The 21166-nt window shown below is 36.2% G+C and overlaps 1 protein-coding gene across 1 annotated transcript; it reads right to left on the bottom strand.

Annotated features, from left to right (window-relative positions):
* Positions 1-462: 462 nt before the first annotated feature.
* LOC126693078 (uncharacterized) lies at positions 463-19169 on the bottom strand. The gene is made up of 20 exons (XM_050388944.1): positions 17761-19169; positions 17094-17297; positions 16875-16979; positions 10318-10383; positions 10075-10239; positions 9837-9911; positions 9545-9696; positions 8677-8812; positions 8460-8529; positions 8238-8365; positions 8071-8127; positions 4610-4795; positions 4395-4487; positions 3906-3991; positions 3759-3825; positions 3608-3674; positions 3378-3514; positions 1551-1642; positions 1332-1398; positions 463-1218 (listed from the first exon to the last, which is right to left on the bottom strand). Exons 1-20 carry the CDS (start codon positions 18982-18984, stop codon positions 1054-1056), a joined length of 3342 nt encoding a protein of 1113 aa, XP_050244901.1. The 5' UTR covers positions 18985-19169; the 3' UTR covers positions 463-1053.
* Between the last annotated feature and the right edge of the window lie 1997 nt (positions 19170-21166).

Raw genomic sequence — 21166 nt, 5'->3', positions numbered from 1 at the left:
CTACTGTTGGGTCAACCCAACCTTTTTGAAAGACTCTTGTTTCCTTTGAATGGTATCAAAAAATAATAAAAAAGACTAGACCAATGATGTTGCCATGTCAACTACAACCCATCATCTGACGCCAAAGTGCTTCAACAGGTAATCTTGATAGTTGGGTCAATCATCTTGAGTACATGTTTCTGGTCGATGATTGCTCTTTCATACACAGCATGATCTTTGACAATTGACAGTTGACATTGAGCTGAGAGATACCATTTGAACTAGAGCTATTGGCTTAATTTGGAATATATTCCAACCCCATGCTTAATTACTTAACTCAATCTATGGACTGAAGTACCCTGCAAGTGCAAGCTCCGAATATGTGGACCATAATGAAGAGGTTCAGCAGTAGTCCATGTCTAGCAAGATAATAGAGCATAATGTTTCATTCAAAAAGTGGTAGGAAACAGCACCCCAGAAACATTCACACCAGAAATTATCAAGGAATATATGTTGAGAGGACAAAATAAAGGTATTACACTGGACTGTTTTCACATTCAGCAAAAATTCAAAGCACCAAAACTGCTAGAAGTTTGCTTCCATGACACACCTCAACCTCACATCCATCCACTAAAAAGCTCCACACTGGTATGTTTTTAACAATTTGCTGTTATTTCATTTGGTTCCTTTTTGACGAGGACAGACTATCAACAACTCTAGTATACACATTCTATACCAAAAATTCTCTACTCCTCACCTTTACTCTCTACTAACCAAAAACATTGCCTCAGTAGCAAACCACACAACAAATTATGTAATACAATTTGTAAAAGAATGGGTGATCGAAGCACACCAACTGGACACAACTGCTTCTCCAGAAACAAAACATGCCCACCAATGCCATATGGAATAAAAATTGATGCAGCAGCTTCCCATATCAGGAACAATGACACTGTGACAACCCAAGGAAGGCATCACAAACACGCTCACCAATATAGAAGAAAAATTACGATGACCAGATGAGGCGACTTCCCAAAGAGGTACAATAAAAAAATCCACCAATTCAAAAAGCAACTAAGATGAAAGGATGGATTGTAGCGCAAGCTGCTGTTGAGGCTGCAAGGATGACCACGTTGATGCAAGGGTAGAAGGTGGTAAAGTTTGTTGAAGCTGCCTCAACAGATTAATCATTCGACTGGCAGTTTGGTCCGTTGCAAGATCTTTACCTGCACATAAAACCTACACCAACCAATTTTACCAAAAAGTAAGTGTAAATGAACAAAAATAAATAAACCTAAAATATAATTTTAAACGATTGAAGTAAAGAGGCATCAGAATACAGAAGATAATACCTCAGCAAAGACTGCAACTATTTTAGGAAGATATTGATTGTTTGGCCCTAAAAGTTCTCTATCTGACCTGCAAAGATGCAACACAATTTTTTTTTTTTCAATACATCCATGCACTAAAAATGAATCACCCCCCTCCCCCCCAACAAACAAAAACAAAAAAAAAAATATATATATATATATATATTTATATTATCATGTTCCAACAATTCATATTTCTACCTTTCTGCCATTGAACAAAGCTGGTCATGCACAATCTTGGCTTCAATCAAATCACCTTTTATAGGCAAGAAGCTTAACCAGGCAGGGACTACCTGAAAAACCATTGAAGACATGAGAAACATAGTAGAACCAATGCATCCACCGTCCGGAACTTGCGGTAAGTCATTGTGGAAGCAGAATTATGATTAAGTAGGGCTCATAAACTACTAACGGAAGCAGATATGGAACCCAAAACTCCATAAGACAAACAATCCTACCTCTGCATCAGCAAAGTTCCTATTGCTTAAAGCCTTACAGGTAATGAACCAATTAAGATTCTACAAGTCCATGTAGAAGAAGTAAAAAAGGACACCTCAATTAAGAAAGTAATAGACTAGGACTTCAGATATAATAGAATGGCAGATAAGAATAGAGCAAGGCACAATGAGAAGCAACTATCAGTTACCAGCATTTCTTATACTAGAACTAGGGTTCAATCTTGTAAAGCACTTCATCAAATTACTTTTAATCATGCTGAAACTCTAAGATAATTAGATAAGGAAGCTTGCTTCAGCCCAACCAGATGCACAACCATCTACAATCAGTCAACTAAAATTCCTTCAAGAGAAATAACGTAATGAGCCTTTTCGGCTAACTTGTTTAGAATAGTGATCCAGCCAAAGAAGTAACAAGAGGAAACTTAATAAAAAAATCAGTCTACTAGAGATGGCAAGAGAGAGTGGGGTCCAAAACATCTCCAATATCATTATGAAACCTCCTATGGAAACAGAACTTTCTAAATTTAACTAAATTTTAGGTGATTAGTCCAGGTGTTTGTAAAACTTGGTTCATTCTAGCCCTCAAATAGTGAGGATTCTTGTATGTGTTAGTGAAGGGGAAAAAATGCTATTTTAATGAGGACTCAGATCCCTTGTTAGAAATGAAAAAAGAAAAATGCTTCCTAGGGTGTAAAAACTTTTTGTGGTGGGGGGCCTTGGGCCGACCCTGCCACCAAGCATCAACATCCCATTGTAAATCTTCTTCTACTGGCAACAATAGACGTTAGTTGGCTTTTTTATTCTCTCTTCTCAGCACTCTTCTCATTCTCTTAGAACTTTTTTTTTCTATTCAAGTGACTAATACATCTAGTCGAGAACTTTGTATTGTACTGACTAAAGTGATAAAAAAACTTGCTTACAACTGTATGGCTCATGATTTCTACTAATATTTATTTTATTTTAAAAAAAATTATTATAGATTTAGTTTGGCTAAGATTGTTAGATATCAATAAAGTTTATGGTAGTTAGACTTAGGTTAGTATGTGAGATCATTTGTTTGTTTATTTGTTTTTATTAACACCATCTTATGTTTATCATTGTACTTCTTTGCTATATATTATTCCTTTTCAATTAATTGTTTTTTTGACAATCCTTTTGAATTAATTTTAGATATATTTTCAAATAGTTTGATGGTTTTTATTTATTTTTAAAGCCTATAATAAACAAATTATATTGAAAAATATATATTTATTAATTATTTAATTGTCGTTGTATCCTTGACATGTTGTACCCTAATTTTTCAAGATATGTAGTATCGATGTACCCTGTACCGTGATGGTACTTGTGCTTCATAGCAGGTCACTAAGCTTGTTCTGCACTTTTGTTGTATATCTTTAATTTTTTGGAAGAAAATTCTTAAACTTATCCAAAAACAAATGTAAGACCAAAACAAGAGCAGAGGCCTCCACTTTCTCCAAATGAAGGGACAAATGCCAGAAACAAAGTCTACTGAGAAAGGAAAAAATGACACTTGAGAAGGCCAGAAGACAGCTACAAAAATACTACGTACCTGTGCTGCATCTATACTATCACGATGAAACTGGCATATTTTCCCAAGAGCTGAAACGGCATTGTCATATGCCATTACATTATCCGAGTGCAGTGCATTAGGGTGCCTTATTACAACATCCAACCTCGAAAGAGCCTCTGCAAAAATTCAGATGAACAATTTGTCTACCTATAATATATAAAGGCAACAACTCCAAGGAGAAAGGCAGATACAAGTGCAAAGCAGCCTACCACCGACAAGAGGTTTGAACACAGATCCACCAAACTCTGCACAAACACCAATCCCATAAACAGCTGCCTGAAAAGGGATTGAGGTTATTTTAAATGAGACCCATGATTAACTTGACAACACAATGACAAAGTTCTAATCAACGTGGCAAACCTGACGAACATCTGAACTCTCATCATTGCAGGCTTCCAATAGGAAAGGAAGGTACGTATCATAGTATCTGTTCAAACAAATTGAATAAATACATGGAACCAACTGCCCATAACAATTTCAATAAAACAGAAATATGCAAATGCTTACTTGAGGGCCGCTTCACGGCAGTGCTCCACAACATCATCAAATATACATATGGCAATCCTCCTCTCTTCTGCCGTTTTATCCTTGCCCTGCTTGATCAACAAGTTTGGTCAGACTTCATTTGAAAAATAAAAAATAAAAACAATGGCAATGCTATAAACACAATTTAGCTTTGTCATTTCCTTCCTTCTGCTTCCTTCAGTTTCAATAGAAAAAATTAAAACTAATAAAAAAAAACCTCAATGAACTACATCTAGTGGCATGAAAATAAATGTAGTTTCTTATTTCCACTTTTGATTAGGTGGCTGCTAACCTCCTGCTGGTCAAGTGGTAACATATTAAGCCCTTTGAGGGGCCAAGGTGGCATTAGTTCCGTAATAAAATTGCAAGCACATCCCCATAACCCAGTACTAAATAACGCCCTTGCCCCAAAAAACATCAATGAATAAATAAATAAAATCAAAGAGATAAAAAAAAGGCAGGAAAGCTCACCAACATAGGAGTAACATAGGATGAAAGCTCATCAAAGAAAGGCAGGAAAGACGCCTTGAAAGTTTTTAGCAAAGTTCCCAAGCAATCACCAACCTTGATCAAGAAAAGATAAACAAGGTCAACAGAGAAGACAACTTAATGGTCATTTTTACATCAATATATAATGCAGAAACTGATAAACCAGATACCATGACATATAGGTTCATATAACATACTTGATTAAATACTTCTTCTTCTTGTTCATTTTCTTCCTTAAGCAGCTCCCCTTCTTCTGCATCAAAGTCCTCTGCTTTGGTCCTCTCCGATCTTTGATGTTTTCGAGAAGAACTGGCTGTGATCACCTGTTTAATCTCATCCACAATGCACCTTACTTGGCTAACATCTAGAAGTGGTCCAGAAACCTAACCCAAAAAAATCAAAATTAACATATATCCAGTAATCCTGATAATTTTTTTTATTCGAGACACATGTACTAAGTGGGTCTTGAACTCATGACCTCACCCTCCGCCCCATTCTTTATGGAGGAAGGGCCATTTGAGCTAGAGCTCATTGACAAAACATCCTGAAATTATTAGGGACATTACCACCAAATCACCCACCTCCAACCAAAAACAAACAAATAAAGGAAGCGAGTTTCAAACCATTAGAGATAGAGATATGCATAACCTGTACACACAGCCGATGTCACAAAAGCCAAGAAGCATGAAGAAAAGTAGCTACAACAGAGTTCTTGAAAAATAAATTTACTAGTCACTTGTCAGTCAAACATGTCCGTCAAATAAATGGGGGCAAATTAAAAATTTTCTTTAAGTTAGGTGAAAAATACAAGTATTCATTCACATTAGTAAAATTTAGATTGAGCATCCTAGTTGGAGTCGGTTTTAGGAATGGTTCTGGTCTTAAAATTAGAGTTAATGCCACAAATGGTTTGGTGTTGGCAGTAGGGTTCCCAATTTTGCAGGTACAAAATCGTGATGATGACAATCATTATAATGTTTTGATCCGTGCTGAGAAGCTAGTGAATTCAGTGTCAGAGATGGGAAAGTACACAATGAAGGCGAAAGCAATAATAATGTAATTGCTCACATAACAACACTGCCAGGGAGATAATACAATGGCAGTCTCTGTATTTTGCTTAGCCTTAAGAAAGAGCAGTGCAATTTACCTAGCAAGTATGGTTGTCAAAACATGAATCGTATTGTGATTTTGTTTTCTATTTTTATACAAAAACTCTTTATAAATTTATTTTTTTATTAAAATATATATATATATATATATATACACACACATATAAAAGGGTATATTTATTATAAATTTGAAACACATTCAACTAATAACGAATAATTGTTATAATGGAGAGGGGGGATTTAAACCCCGGACATCTCTATTGGAAACCCCAAGATATGCCAGTTGAACTACGAGGTTCTTGGCCTAATGATGAATTTAATCATCACTTATGTACTAATATTTAATAAATCTAAATAAATTAATTAAATTAATATAAAAATATAATATTCACATCGAAATTGGTCAAACTCAAATGTAGACATGATATATAAAACAGCATAATAATTTCTTTCTCTATCATGTTCATTATCTAGCCAAATCAACTTCATATCCATATTCCAAGTCAATGTTATCATCCTCTTCATCATCTTGCAAAATCATTTCCTCATTGACATCTTCTTCATCATCTCCAATATGTGCAATACCTTTTCAATAACTTTTTCTTCAAATTTCTTCGTGGCATTCTAGTTTCATGGACTTTTAACAATAACAACAAACATAAAAAATTATGGACAGAACTTAGATATAATACTTTAAGTTTTGTTCCTTAGGCTCTCCTCTTAAGATTCAACCATGTGGCTACTTAAATAAAAAATACACTTCTATCCATGAGAAAAAATGCACATGGCAGAATCTTAAGAAGAGAGCCTAAGGAACAACACCTAAGTATTGTACCTAAGTCTTGCTCAAAAATTATTTTATTGTCATCGAGCCAAGTCTAGAGCCTCTAAGGTGCCGATCAACCAAATCGGCAAGAGAAATGAGAAATTCCAGTGTTCCAAGGTGAGAAAGAGAGAGATTGATCAAAATTTTACAGCCCTAAAGCCTGATGCTTCGGATTGTGCTAAGTTCTAAAAAATCTTGCTTTTTCCCCTTTTCTTTAACTTTTTTTACTGCCGTGTTGAGACCATGTCCCAGCAGAGTCTGATATTATATATATATATATATATATATATTCTGTGTCCGACATGTGTCTAACACAGACACATTGGGCATTTTGTTGTATCTGTGCTTCCTAGGTGCTCACCATGCTTTATAAAAATTTAAAGTATAGAACAAAAACATACCAGGATTCAATTGTGAGGAGATTTTGGGTGTAAAAAATAAATAAATAAAAAAAGAGTAAATACCAAACAAGAAGAAAGTAACATAAGCTGCACTCCAATTTCAAGGGATGAAGAAGCAGCTGAAACAGAGAATGACAGGATGCAAGAATTCTGGACAGCAGCAAAATTAGGTATTTTAGGGTGGTCGTGGGCGCTCCTTGATTCTTAACCTACTAGGACTAAGTCTCCCAATTTGACAAGTAAAGAAAAGACATGGTTAAACCCAATAACAGACTTCTATTACATATTCTAAAATACTCCAGATCAAGCAATCAAGAAGTAACCCTAAAGTAAAATTTTATGTAGGAATTTAATTCCAAATCTGCCCTTACACTAAAACATCCACAACTCATAAACTACAAACTCAATTCAATTTAACCCTAAGATACTCATCATATTAGCTTCAAAACCATATAGGTCTAGCTTCAATCAGACATTGCATGCTGGCCCCATGCATGTAAAGATTTTAAGCTATGAAAATTGAAGATGTCTACAGAAAGCAGGAAGCATCTACTAGACTGTATAGACAAATTCCACAGAAGGAGAACATCTGAAGAAACACTATTAGCAACAGCATTCAAGAAACTGCATGAACAACCAGAATGGGGAAAACGGGCACCAAATAATTTTTTTCTTGATAAGTTCACACCAAATGGATCTCGAATTCACAACCTCACCTCCACCCTACTGTTACAGGGGGAGAAGATGCGAGCTAGAGCTAAATGGCGTAAAGTTAGTAGGCATGACCGCCTTGCTGCAATACAGCACCACTTGTGGTAATTAAAGGAAGCAGCCAAAGTGGCATGTGAGTCATGTGACCTTTTACTAGGAAGAGAAAAAAAAATATATTATATTTAAACTCTAGACATAGAACAGCTGAACAATGGGCACAGGACTATTATTGCTGAAAAGGAACATTTACCAAAAGAAAGAATCATAGGATGCTACAAAGTAACATAAGGTTCGCTGTAAGTTCAGAGATATTTCAGTCCATTATAAAAAGAATCAATAGCCTGTTGAGGATCCATATCCAACCCCAAAGTTTTGAGACTAAGGCTAAGTTGTTGTTATAGTATCAAAAGAATAATACCAAATAAAACCTCTTTAGGTGTAATGTTCCAAGTCAAAAAGAGACAATCTCATTAGGACCCATCTTGGTTAAAATAGGCTTTGCTAGGAGGCACAACACAACGGATATACCAAGGATAAAAAGAAATATTAAAAAAAAAATGCATTTTTGTACTAATAATACATACTCCAGCCTCATAAATGGATGTACAAACCTGTACGCATTCATTCAATGCATCCAACATGCTTGCACAAATTTCTACCTCTGGCTCCTGAAAGTCAGCCACAGTTCAAATAAATCAGCAACAAACCTAAATGGTATTTAATGACCTTAAACAAACTGATACAAATAAAATACAAACGACTCAAACAGAAGTGCAACCTTGTGTAAAGCCTCCACCAATGCTGGTATTATGTAATCGGACAATTGCTTTATGTAAGACTCATTACAACCATTAGACTGCCCCTTCTCTACTGCTAATTTAGCAGAACGCAACAATTCTGGCATGGCTATGGACAAAGTGGATAGACAACATCAAGAATTTCAGTCAGTTCTGCAACAACTCACATTAGGAAAAAGAAAGACCAAAGTTCATGACCATACCCGAAACAGCTGCTTTCCTGACTTCTTCATGGAAATAAAATTTAAGAAGGGGAACCAATGTCGGAGCAACCTATACATATTCGTAGTCAGTATCATATTTTTTGAGATCCTTCAAAGTAAGCAACCGAAGGATCTAAGAAGATTTTTAAAATGAAATAAAAACACAACAAAAAAAACAATAAAAAAAAAAGCCCCTAAAATGTAAATCAAGCCAAACCTGCTCAATCCATGGGAAAAATCCTTCCTTCAACTCATCAGCATAGCAACAAAGCATGTTACAAGCTGTAGCTTTTTCCTCCAGGACACTAGTCTTGATTCCTATTCTTTTATCCCCAAGAGTAATAGTTTCAATACTGCAATAAGAAACATAGAGAATACCATAAAAAAAATTGGTATCTAAACATAATCATTATTTTTCTTTGAGGACCTCTTCTTTTTCATTTAAGAGCAAGTGCTCTTTTTTTGCAAGAACAAGACAACAACATAATCATTATTTTTCTTTGAGGAACTCTTCTTTTTCATTTAAGAGCAAGTGCTCTTTTTTTGCAAGAACAAGACAACAACAGAAGGCAATATATGACAAGTTCCAAAAACAAATATTTTTAAAAATAATAATAATAAATCCATGAGCTGTTAAGAAACATGGTAAACACCCAAGGCCAGTCATTCAACTTAATGGTTTTTACAACAAAAGAAAAAGTCTAGGATCAAGTTCTGGGGCCAGGAAATGATAGATGACTACAGATAGATGTTTGTATGTACATGTATGTTAGTATGACCTAAATGTTTTAATGAAATGACTAAGTGCACCTCTATCTTGCCTAATACCACCATAGATAACAAAACTGATTTAAGAAGCAGTTCAAAATCTGGATGATGAGTTTATCTCCACCCTAAATGAATAAAATGTAAACAAGTAAAAAGCAAAAAGGCAGTTTTTAAAATATTTTTAAAAATAAAATAAAATAAGACAAACCACGCTTAGTGATAAAGGAGAGGAAATTCTATAGAAATAATCTCAAATAATTAAAAAAATAAATAAATAAAACCCAATACTATAATTTAAAGCTAGGGAAAAAGGAAACCTTTCATCATCTTCATCAATATCATCATCTGAATCCGCAGATGTAATAGTTACATCAGGCTTAAGTTGAGCAGATTGAAGCAATGGGGGCATGACAACATTCATGTAAGGAAGAAAATCCTGCCCAAGACACTTGCAAAGTCTGGCCCATGCCTGAAAAATAATCAAGCCGTTAGCTTTTTTACCATCAATATTGAAACAAATAATATATTAAACATTTATCAGTCAGAAGATAAAAGAACATGATATCTATGTAGATCTCCAAGTTATTTCTTCAAATGGTGAGAACAAACCTGTAACATGTAGCTTGTAGTCGGGTCATCTGACTCCATTTGTGACCCTTGCAATGACATTAAGACATCCATAACCTTCCAAGAAAGAAAAAAAACTAGTAAGGACACACTCCAATATTCTAGGTGAGAGAGAGAGAGAGAGGGAAAAAAAAAAGTCATCATCTGTAATAAATCAAGTGATTATGGGTAGTGTGACAATCTAAGAATCAAAAGACTAGAAAATGTTATAAATTATCACCTGCTTAGCATCATCCCTAAACTTGTCCTTCCCAACAGCCATTCCAACCAAACTAATGCACTCCATAGATTTGGCACGAAGCATGCGATTAGACTTATCATTTGCATTCACCAAAATAGCTTTCAAGTATGGCATTACAGCATCATAATACTTTTGGAATTGCTCCTGTTCAACAATACCATGTTATATTGATGCATTCTAAAATAAAAATGAAAACACTTGTATCATGGGTAACTAAAGTACCTGTGATGAATCAGCAACTGATGCTAAAGCTGTCAAAGCACCCTCTTGCACCATTTGCTTCCCATTCTGGAATGTGTATAAATAACACAAAGGACATAAGCTCAAAGAAATGAGGGTGGGGGGAGGAGGTGTAATGACTGACCAAAGAAAATAATAACTCCCATGAAAAAAAGCTAAAAAGCATGGTCCAGGATATATCACCACAACAAGATATAGAAGAAGCTTTTCAATTTTAATCTTCAGAAAGCAATTTACACTGCGTTTGGTTCAGGGTGATTATTGGGTGGATGGAAAATGGGAGAAAGAAAAGTAGCGAGAAAATGATTTTTTGGTTGTTTGGTTGATAGGAGAAAACGGAGTGGATTTTGGAGGGGCCTGGGTGTTTTCTCCCCAGGCCCACCAAAAATCAAAAATCAATACCCGATTTGGGAGGAAAACACAGGAGAAAACACGGGCATAAACACATTTACATATTTTCCCTCTTCTGCCCTTCTCTATAACATCTCAAATTCACTACCCTACCTTCAGCAAACTAACCCAGAAAATTAAACCCATAATTTCAACATCAGAATTAACATTAGAGTATAAACCAAAGAAAACCCAGTTTTGCCATGAATTTCGCAGAGAGAGAGAGAGAGAGAGCATTGCTGTCCATGAGAGCATACGAAGCATTAGTGTGAGATCAGGAGGAGGTTGAAAAATGAAATTCTTTTTTGTGAGACTTGACCATGAACGCACAATTTTGTATCTGTATTCTGAAATTCCCATTCCTATAAACAAGTAACAAAGGGATAGGGACATAGGGTGCACACATTTATAGCACTTGGCAGCAAAAAGAAAGGGTCATTATTGTATAATTTTTTTTTCTATTTTTTTTATGGAACTACCAAATGTGTTTTGTATTTTCATACAAGCATCAGTTGTTATTCCTATAATTTGTGTGTTTTTTATGAGAAATTACTTGTGTAATTAAAAAAAAAAGGGTAAATTGATATGATATGCTTGTAAATGTAGTTAATATGTTTGTGGAATATAATATAAAATAAAATAATTATAACATTTATATAAATAGGGGCATGAGAGTAAATTCATACAAATTATATTTTCTATCCCCTCATTTTTTTTTTCTCAACCAAAGGAGGTTTCCACCTCTCTACTTTTCCAACCTCCCAACCAAACACACTAGGCCTAGGGGAAAAACTAAAATCTCTTCTATCCCTCCACTTTTCCATCCCCTCCTCATTTTCTATCCCCCTACTTCTCCATCCCCTGAACCAAGAAGTTTTAAGCACAGAACATAGGGATTGTAAGCTTATCAATTTTAACAAATCCAACACACCAACACATAATGCTATATTAAATCATCTATAGGTAATGTGGGACAGCATCTGCATTCCAAGAAAAAAAAAAACAAGCGTACTTTCATACCAGAGCTAAAAAAGAGCCTCTCATTCACACTTGTAAGTCTTACTCTTTACAATTTCTCTGTCCCACAGTTCTATCATTTTCTCCATCACCCTCCAACTTCCTAAATTAACACCTCAACTATAAAACTTAAAAAGCCTTTAATTTCCAAAAACTACAGCTTGAATCCTACTAGAAAAGGAAACCATAAATGATTAATAGAATGTAGTTTCCATGATTTTATCCATAATCAGGCATCATTCCCTATTCTCTTCCATGACTTTCTTCCTTATTTCCTTTGCAACTAAGTAAATACAATCTATCGATGTCACTCCCCAACCAGCCCCTTTGTTGAGTCATCATTTCAGTTTTATGTAGTTAAGAAAGCAGACATTCATGGAAATTAGTCATTTTTAACTATTCTCTCATGGGCACAAAATAAGTTTGAAAGCATGTATTTTCACAGCAATAATGTTGAAGAATAACAACTGGAAAAATGAAAATTAGAGCTGTTTGGCAGGTTGGCCATCTATGCCAATTTGCATATTTAATGTGTGTTTGTATGTTTATCACATAGAAACCTAAAAATTCAAAAGTAATGAAAATAGAGCTCAAAAGAATATTAGTGTTCTTACATAATGAAAAAATCAATATATTTATCTAAATCTAGGAATCTGTAATTCTCCTTTGATATAGGAAACATATAGGGTTTTTTTTTTTTTTTTTAATGTAAATTTCTGATATGGAAAAGGGCAACAGCAAGAACAACACCCTATTAACGGTGATTGCTGGGTGCAAGCCCTCAAAGTAGCTATTCAAACTGAGGGTGAGAAGATAACTAGCGGCCCATGACATTTGGGACATGCTCATCAAGCTAGTTTGAACCATGTTAGAAATAGGGATAAAAAATAGCAGATATATAGCCCCTGCACAACCTATTGGTAAGCACGTTTTGTTTCATACTATTCATAAGGATCACAAATTTTCATGATTGGACACTTGACCTAAAGGATTCTTTGACTTATGGATATTCCTAAGGAGAGAGGTTAATTCACTTTGTATAAGCTTATTCGGTATGCCTTAGATTGGTGGGAGTGAACACAATTTCATAGAATCCAAGACAAAATTTGTTCATGGCCAAGGATGAAAAGATGCTTGGAATCGAATTTTTTCCCAAGAATTACGAGGTAATATTGTGCTTTACAAAACAAGATTATATGGCGAAAAAATCTTACTCCATGAATTATATTGATGTACTCTACATTCAACCTTCAAGAGAAGATATAACATGATTGGGAATCAACAATATAGAACCAAGTTTCAATGAAAATCTTGAAGTGATTAATAAAGTTGAAAATTCGTGCAAAAAGTTGACGAATTGAAGCTTGAAGATAATACTTTTCAAGAGATTGATGAAGAGGTCACAGAAAAGAAGATGGAGTTGATTGAGGAGAATGATTGAATCATCAAATGGAATATTGTGGAAGATCCAATTGAATTCAAATATGATGATTAGCCCATAACCCATAATTCCCTAGATCCAGTTGATTTCTAGAAGACCACTATAACACAATCTATTCATATTCTGAGTAGAAAATTTTGATTTTGTCTTCAATCCTTTGTTAATTGATGTTGCAAATCAATTTCAATCCAATGAGAAAAAATTTATGTTACAAGGATGCAAGTTTCTAAACCAAATCAAATTATTAAAGTATTAAAAATATTTTTTTATTTGGAGCAGAATACTTTTTCTAATGAAAACTCGAGGCCAAGTTTTATTCAGGTGGAGGGGTCTATTGTTGGACAAGATACGGAGTTTTGTTTTTATCAATTTTTTTTTTTTTTAATGTAATTTTAGGACTTAGAGCATCAACATCAGCTGTTTCAAAAATATGTTATTTTCACACATCAAAAAGCTACTTTATTATTTTAATATAGCATTTGAAAATATACCCTACATCCCATCTCTTACTTTAACACATCACCCATTAAAATAACCTAAGATAACTTCTACCTTTATTAAAAAAGAAATACCTCTCACGACCAGCCAGCCACCACCCACCACTACCCCCACTGCTAACCCATTGAAATATTGAAAAAAAGCTTTGATTTTCACACTACTACCCCCACTGCTAACCCATTGAAATATTGAAGAAAAGCTTTGGTTTTCACACAATCAAGTGTGTATAATCAATGACAACAACCAAGTTCACACCCACTGCCAACAACCAAATCCACATAAATCGAAATCAAAATCAACCAAAACACCCACACCCACACCCACTGCCAAACACTCATACCCACAGCCAAACACCCACAGCCACTGGCAAACAACCCATAAACACCCACACCCAAAACCACAAAACACCCATAAACACCAATCACACCACAAAACACCCATAAACACCAATTGCACCACAAAAAATCAACCAACCAACACCCACAAACAGACGAGACCACACTGTACCATAACACCAGCCATCACCAAAAAAAGGAGTCAAGCGAGGGTGGGAGAGCTACTCTAAGCATCTGTCTTTTATAGTGGGTGAAGGCACTTGTATCCGCTTTTGGCATGATAGATGGATTGGTGATAATACTCTTAAAGATCTCTATCATGAGCTCTGTGTGTTCAGCGGTCAAGGATGCTTGTATCTATGAGGTTTTGTGGATTCCAGAAGGGGTACTGTTAGAGTATGGGATTTAAGGTTTTATAGAGCTTTTGAAGATTGGGATCTAGCTGCATCTTTTTCTCTATTCCAGCTTATCCAAACTCGTATTCCTCGGGTTGATAGGAGTGATACTCTTTGTTGGTGGCTAAAAGGTGATGGTAAGTTTGACACCCGGTCTTATTACCATGCGATTTGGGGTGCTTTGAATTCTTTGTTTCCTTGGAAGGGTGTTTGGAATCCAAAGATTCCTAGACGAGTGGCATTCTTTTTGTGGACAGCTGCACATGGTCGGATCGTCACGTTGGATAATCTAATGCTTAGGGGTTGCCCGTTGGCTACTTGGTGTTGTATGTGTTGTTGTGATGGGGAGTCGGTAGACCACCTTCTTCTTCATTGTCCTGTTACTCATTCCCTATGGACTTTTATGCTTCAGGCTTTTGGTATTCATTGGGTTATGCCAGGATCAATGGCTGGTTTGTTATCTTGTTGGCATCAGTGGCTTGGGAAACATAATTTGGACATTTGGAATTTGGTTCCAAGGTGCTTAATGTGGATTGTGTGGTTGGAACGAAATCGTCGTTCCTTTGAGGATAATGAGAAAACGTTGGATGAGTTAAAGGTTTTATGCCAACGTAGTCTTTTGGAGTGGTCCCGTTGTTGGGGTTTAACTGATTGTTCTTCTCTCTCTGAGTTTATGTCTTCCCTTAGCTTAGTTTCCTGATTACTCTTTTTGTTGTGCTGTTTGTTCTATTATTTCTTCTTGTTCATCATCATGAACAACTTGTACTTTTCCTTATTTACTCATTTATAATAGTTTACCTATCAAAAAAAAAAAAAAAAAGCGAGGGAATGAGGTTTAGATCTGAGAAATTTGGGGCAGAGCAAAGAGGCTATGGCCATGGACATTCAACTGAGAAAGAGAACGGTGTGAAAGGGGAAGAAAGAGAACAGTTTGAGAGAAGATTTGAGAGGGGAAGAAAGAGAGCAGTTTGAGAGGGGAAGAAAGTGAGGACAGAGAGGAGAGAATAAAAAAAGAATAAATTTTTTACAACATGCTACAGTGCCCTTCTACTAGTACAAGGGGTACTGTAGCATGTTGTAAAAAAAATTGAGATTTGGCACATCTCATGAAGCATGATTTTTGGTGTTTGGTGTGCTCTTAGGATTTTATTTCCTTGATTTAAGTGTATATATATATATGTTTTTTTTTTTTTTACTTATATAAAAAATACACTAAACCTGATGCTAGTGCTCTTAGGATTTTACTTCCTTGATTTAAGAGTCTTTTTTAAAAGTAAAATTATAAATATAAAAACATATATATACACACTTAAATCAAGGAAACATGGTAAGGCTAGATATCTTTCTAGCTAGAAGCAAACCCTTAATCCATAAGGGAACCTTGAATTCACAAGGAAGAACTCTGAAATAAATAAATAAATTTTTTTTTTTTTTTAGAAGAAGAAGAAGAAGAAAGCAGATTGTTCACTTTTGTTTATAAATTACTAGCCTATTTAAAGGCTCCAAAAAAAACTTATTTTCCAAGTAAGGCTAATCCTAAACTGATTCTAATAGTTACAAAATCATAATAGGACTCTAAGTTTACTAGGACATCCTTAAAAACAACTAAAATAAAAGAAATAAAATCATAAATCATAAAATTCTGAAAATTACCTAAAAAAAAAAAAAAAAAAAACAAATAATAAAAACAAAACCCCATGTCTTGTAGTCTATGGTGTTGGGTTTATTTGGATTTTTTGGGTAATGCCGAAGACTATTGTTGAGTTGTTAGCTTCATCGGAATGGTCACTTATGTATGGCTGCTCCGCATTGCTTAATGTGGCATTTTTGGAGGAAGAGGAATGATCAGAGTTTTGAGGATACAAAGAGAACTATGCCTGACCTCAAATTAATTTTCTTTAGAGCTTTGTTGGATTGGATGTTTGTTTTGCATAGATGTTCTGTTATTTATTGTTATAAAAAAAATAACAAATGATAAAAACGAATCCCATATCTTGTCCGGCATCACCCTTGTTGAGAAAATAATAACAAGAACAAAAATTACATGCTTCAACAAAAATAACAAGAGCTCAATCATTCAGCGGTCTGATCATCCTCATGACTCAACAAATCCAATAACCGAATGCTTAGCCACAAAATTAAAAAGAAAAAGTCCCATGACCGTACTCTTTTTTAGTTTAGCTCAATTTTTTAGCTATTTTTACATTTTCATTTGTTTTACCAACATTTCCCTTTTTCCCTCTTCTTTTTAAGTAATTTTTCCCTGTACCTCCCTTCGTGTACATCCTGTTAGGGTTGCACCCTCTTCTCCTGCAGTTTTTTTCTTTTCTTTTCTTTTCTTTTTTTACTTCTAAGAGGGAAAAGAATCTAAGAATTCCATCTACTCTTGATTCTATCATCAAACAGTAAAATATGGAAAAGTGCACACAAGCTCAAGGTAAGGTTGAGGACAAGGAGGATTACCTGGAGGAGGACAAGAAGTTTAGTTACAATAACATCCAAATATGGTGTTAAAATATCAGGGGTGCAATTCTCACTGAAATTGAGCACAGCTGAAGCCGCATGGGCCTGTAATAAACAAACAATAAACATTTATTTACAGGGAAAAAATAAAATAGAAGAAAAAAAGGAGCCAAAAAGAAACAATAACAAGTAGGATATAGTACTCCTAATATCACGAACCTGAACTCGGGGATTGTGAAAATCATCCATAGCCCCAGCTAATGCAGGTAGAACTTGACTATGATAATGAACTTGCAACTCTGGGCCCAAGTCCGTGGACAATTGCCCAATTGCATTTATTGCTGCCCATCGCACCCGGGCGTGGGGATCTTGGAATGATTTCAAAACCATTGACACTACCTGCTCCAGATTTTTTATCATTACCTGTATCAAGAAAGACAAAAGGTAAGAACACCATACTTGAGAGCAAATTAAGTCTTCCGGTCAACATAGTTAAAAACCAAAAGTAGACCATAGCAGAAACAAGAACCAGAGACACTAAAATAACAAATGTTTGTGAAAAACAAGTTAAAACAAAAGTACAAATATTAAAGAGTCCCAATCAAACATTGTAGCTCAGTGGGTTCGAATCCCCCCTTTCCCATTGTTGTAAATATAGAATTATCAAAAAGTAAAGAGTGGCATTAACAACTATTTGGCAATATCATAAAACATGGATAAGAAATAATGAAATTTAAGAAAAGCAGCCTATCTAATTAGTAATTTCCAAGTGAATGATGAAAAACATTGGCAATCAGTCCAAATGTGAATGCAAAACATCAAAGTCAGCAAGGGGCAATGCTTATGCTTTAATTTTGTTTTTGTTTTTGTTTTTGTTTTCTAATACCTTGGAGCAACCCTCAGCGATTTGAGCAAGGGCGATGAGCGAGGCGTGATGCTTTTCCCATTCAGGAGCAGCCAAGAAAGCCGGGAAAAGCTCGGAAGCAACAGGCACAATGGTATTCCCTCCCAACGAAATGGACAGCCTGTCCAAACACTCCTGACCGAAGGCATAATTACTACTCTCGCCGGCATCCTCATCCTCGGTCTCGGCATTGTGCCACGCAGGATCATCCTCGACATCTAAGAGCATATTCATCAGCACTGCAAAAAGCCTCTGGATGAACTGTGGCAACTTCCTCATCATACCAGGCGCCCTCTCTCTGGCCTCTGCCAACGTAATCACAAACTCAATGGCCAAATGTCTAGTGTTCTCATCCAAACTCTCCGCCTCGGAAATCTGCAACATGGACCCAACCACATCCACCAACTGCCTTCGTAAAAACCTGGGCTCCGTCCCGGCCAACTCGATCAGCAACTCCAGCGCCTCCTGCGCCGTGACCTCCTGACCGCAATTCAATGCCTCAGTCAAAGTCTGCATCATCAACGGCAACAAGTCCTGGAAGCGGTCCCGATCAGAGGCACTGGACAAGCACTGAACAAAATTGATAGCGGCGCCAAGGGAAGCGATCCTGACATCGGAATTACTCCGAGGGGAGGCGAGGCAATTGAGGAAAACGTCGTGGAGAGTGGTGAGGTGAGGGACGAGGGTTTCGCCGATATAATGAGCCAATTGAGCGAAAATGATGAGAGAAAGTTCCTGGAGAATGAGATTATCGGAAGTGACGCAGTGGAAGATAAAAGGGAGGAGTTCAGGCCAGGAATTGTCGGGTAAAAGAAGGGAGGCGAGTTCAGAAACGGTGTCGCAGAGTTTTTTAGAGATGGATTTGATTTGCTCGGTCTGGAGGGAGGTGAGGAGGAGGGATTTGAGAGCGGAGCGAGTGGAGTCGGCGAGTCGGGGCCAGATATCGGTGAGCTGGCGGCGGAGGAGGATGGCGGACATGGTTCGGGACTCCGGGCGAGGAGAGGATTGGAGGAGATTAGATAGTTGAAGTGCTAAAGCGTCTGGGTGAGACTGCTTGCACAGATTGAAAAGGGACTCGGCGTGTGAACGCTGCTCGTTGGTTGAGGACATCAGGTGGGAGATTAGGGTTTCGAAGTGGGATGGGTCTTGACCCAAGAGGAGACCCACTTGCTGCTGCTGCTGCTGCTGATTCGGATCGGCGGCCATCGCTTTTTTTAGGGTTTTAAGCTTCTTTCTTTTTTTTAATTAGGCAGTGTTGTGTTGGGTTTGGCTGGCGGGCAGGGAGGGAGGGAGGGAGGGAAGAGAGGAAAAAAAAAAAAAGAAAAAAAAAACACGCAGGTCTTTGAGTTGGAGTCTCTGACGGCTTTTTATTTGAGTTTTGTTCTGCTCTGATGTTGGGGAAAGGTTTTTAAATGGTTGGGACCGGATGGAGGCCGGAGGGTTAAACTTCAGAGTACAGTTATACAACTTACTTGCTATCAACTTCAACCAATTACAAACAGCCCACGTGGAACCAGTCACCCCATTTTTCTATGACTTTGCCTATTTTACTCCAATCGTTGTTTGGTGGATATGGATAATTTTGATTCACATTTCCAAGTTCAACCTACAGCTACAAACACCCCAAGATTTGAATTTTAAGGAGAAAAGGGGCTTTGGGCACCAATTGCACAAGCCCACTATGGGCTGCTGCAACTAAATCCAACAGGACTATTTTGGTAAAGGCCTGTTTGATAGGCAAGCTCAAATACACATTTTCACATTTTAAATAATATTACATACATTTTTATATATTTTTTCACTCACATGTATTTCAAAAAATTACAAATAACATTACTCAAACTACTTTACCAAACACCCCCATGATTTTTTTTTTTTTTATTTAGTTAAAATTTGATAAGATATAGCTAAGCAATTAGATTACAAATAAGGAGAGTTCAAACAACAAATTTCGGTATTTAAGGGGGTGTTTGGTATATGTGTTTGAAAACATTTGTTTAATATTAAAAACTGTGAGCCCAAAAAAACACACGTTTGGTAAGGAATTTCTTTTAAGAGTGTTGGAGTTACATTTCTCATTTTAGGGTGTTTGAACATAGAATTTAGAAAACTCCTCCAACCAATTTTCGGTTTTCAAATAACATTGTTTAATGACATTTTTGTAAACTGTAAGTCCCACCTAATTAGACCACTTGAGGGAACTTTCTCTCTCTTCAAATAAAATAATAATACTTTTATTGTACTTGTCAACTTTTAAAAAAAATACACATATACCAAACACACAATTATATTTTTTCACAATTTAAAATATGTTATTTGAAATATGGTACCAAACACATTTTTTACATTATGAATACTTTAAATATGTGTTTTCACAGCACTTTTTAAATCACAATTTTGACATAATTTTGAACAACAAAACTTGAAATCTACTACCAAACAGGCCCTTAGGCTCCCATTTTGATAGGATTTTTTTCCCCTAATATTTTGAATGTTACCAAGTATGAATTTTTGCTGAAAATGGATCCACTCGCTGATTTTGTGAAACAACTTTCTTCAATTGATGAAGGCATTCATTTATACAACAACGAGGAGGCAAATGTAGTTACGGACTCAAATTAGGGTATTTTAGACAAGAATATAGTGATCTGTGAAATCATGAACGACATTGAGCCCTTTCTCATACTAGATGGACAACTTTCAAGAGTCTTACCTTTATTCACGGCCCATGACATGAGCAACCCCCTAACAAAAGCCCTCTACGTGATTTGCCAAATTTTGGGCCTACTCTTGTCACAAATAAATTCTCCTAGTGAGGTAAATGGTCCCAACTACCTAGGCCCACTTTAGAGAAAGATGACTTGATGGATGACCAAACTCTGGGTAAAAGTAGCTCTAATCCCCCCCTCCCCAAGATGATATCCTTTTTTTTTCCAAGCATAGAGCTCTTAGCACCCTCGACAAGCTTTAAAATACTCCTCCAATGTATGGACACAACAGGGAGTCGCCACCTAATTTTTGCAATGGCTTAGAAACTATGAATATTGCGTCCTCTTGAGGAAAGACCTTTTTGATCTTACTACCAGAGTATGGATTCGGAGTTTAGGTACGGTTTTGGAAAGGTGTTAGGCACTTAAAACCGCCCAACCCTAGGGTTGGCTTCCTCTCATAGTCTCATTGTGTCTTATGTCTTAACCCTATTAAAGGCATATTCAATATTGTATCTATACTCACGCACACACTAGCATACATCTAAGCATACAATATGGCATCAATCATCCCAAAAACCTAATCATTCATCTATCATGGCATCTCATATCAACTTAGCATCCATCTAACATCATGTCATCATATTATATCCAAGGCATAAGCATATAAACACTTAATC

This window comes from Quercus robur, chromosome 7, assembly GCF_932294415.1.
Source record: "Quercus robur chromosome 7, dhQueRobu3.1, whole genome shotgun sequence".
Lineage (NCBI taxonomy): Eukaryota > Viridiplantae > Streptophyta > Magnoliopsida > Fagales > Fagaceae > Quercus > Quercus robur.
This window is presented reverse-complemented; position numbering and strand designations above follow the sequence as displayed.

What these genes read in the sequence shown, in the direction of transcription:
- LOC126693078 (XM_050388944.1), bottom strand. Translation starts at nt 18,984, where the DNA reads ATGGCCGCCGATCCGAATCAGCAGCAGCAGCAGCAGCAAGTGGGTCTC. An exon ending in CAGGAAAGCAGCTGTTTCGG is followed by an intron (nt 8,366 to 8,459) that starts GTATGGTCATGA and finishes CTTTGTCCATAG; the next exon opens with CCATGCCAGAATTGTTGCGT. An exon ending in GTTCAAACCTCTTGTCGGTG is followed by an intron (nt 3,515 to 3,607) that starts GTAGGCTGCTTT and finishes GAATTTTTGCAG; the next exon opens with AGGCTCTTTCGAGGTTGGAT.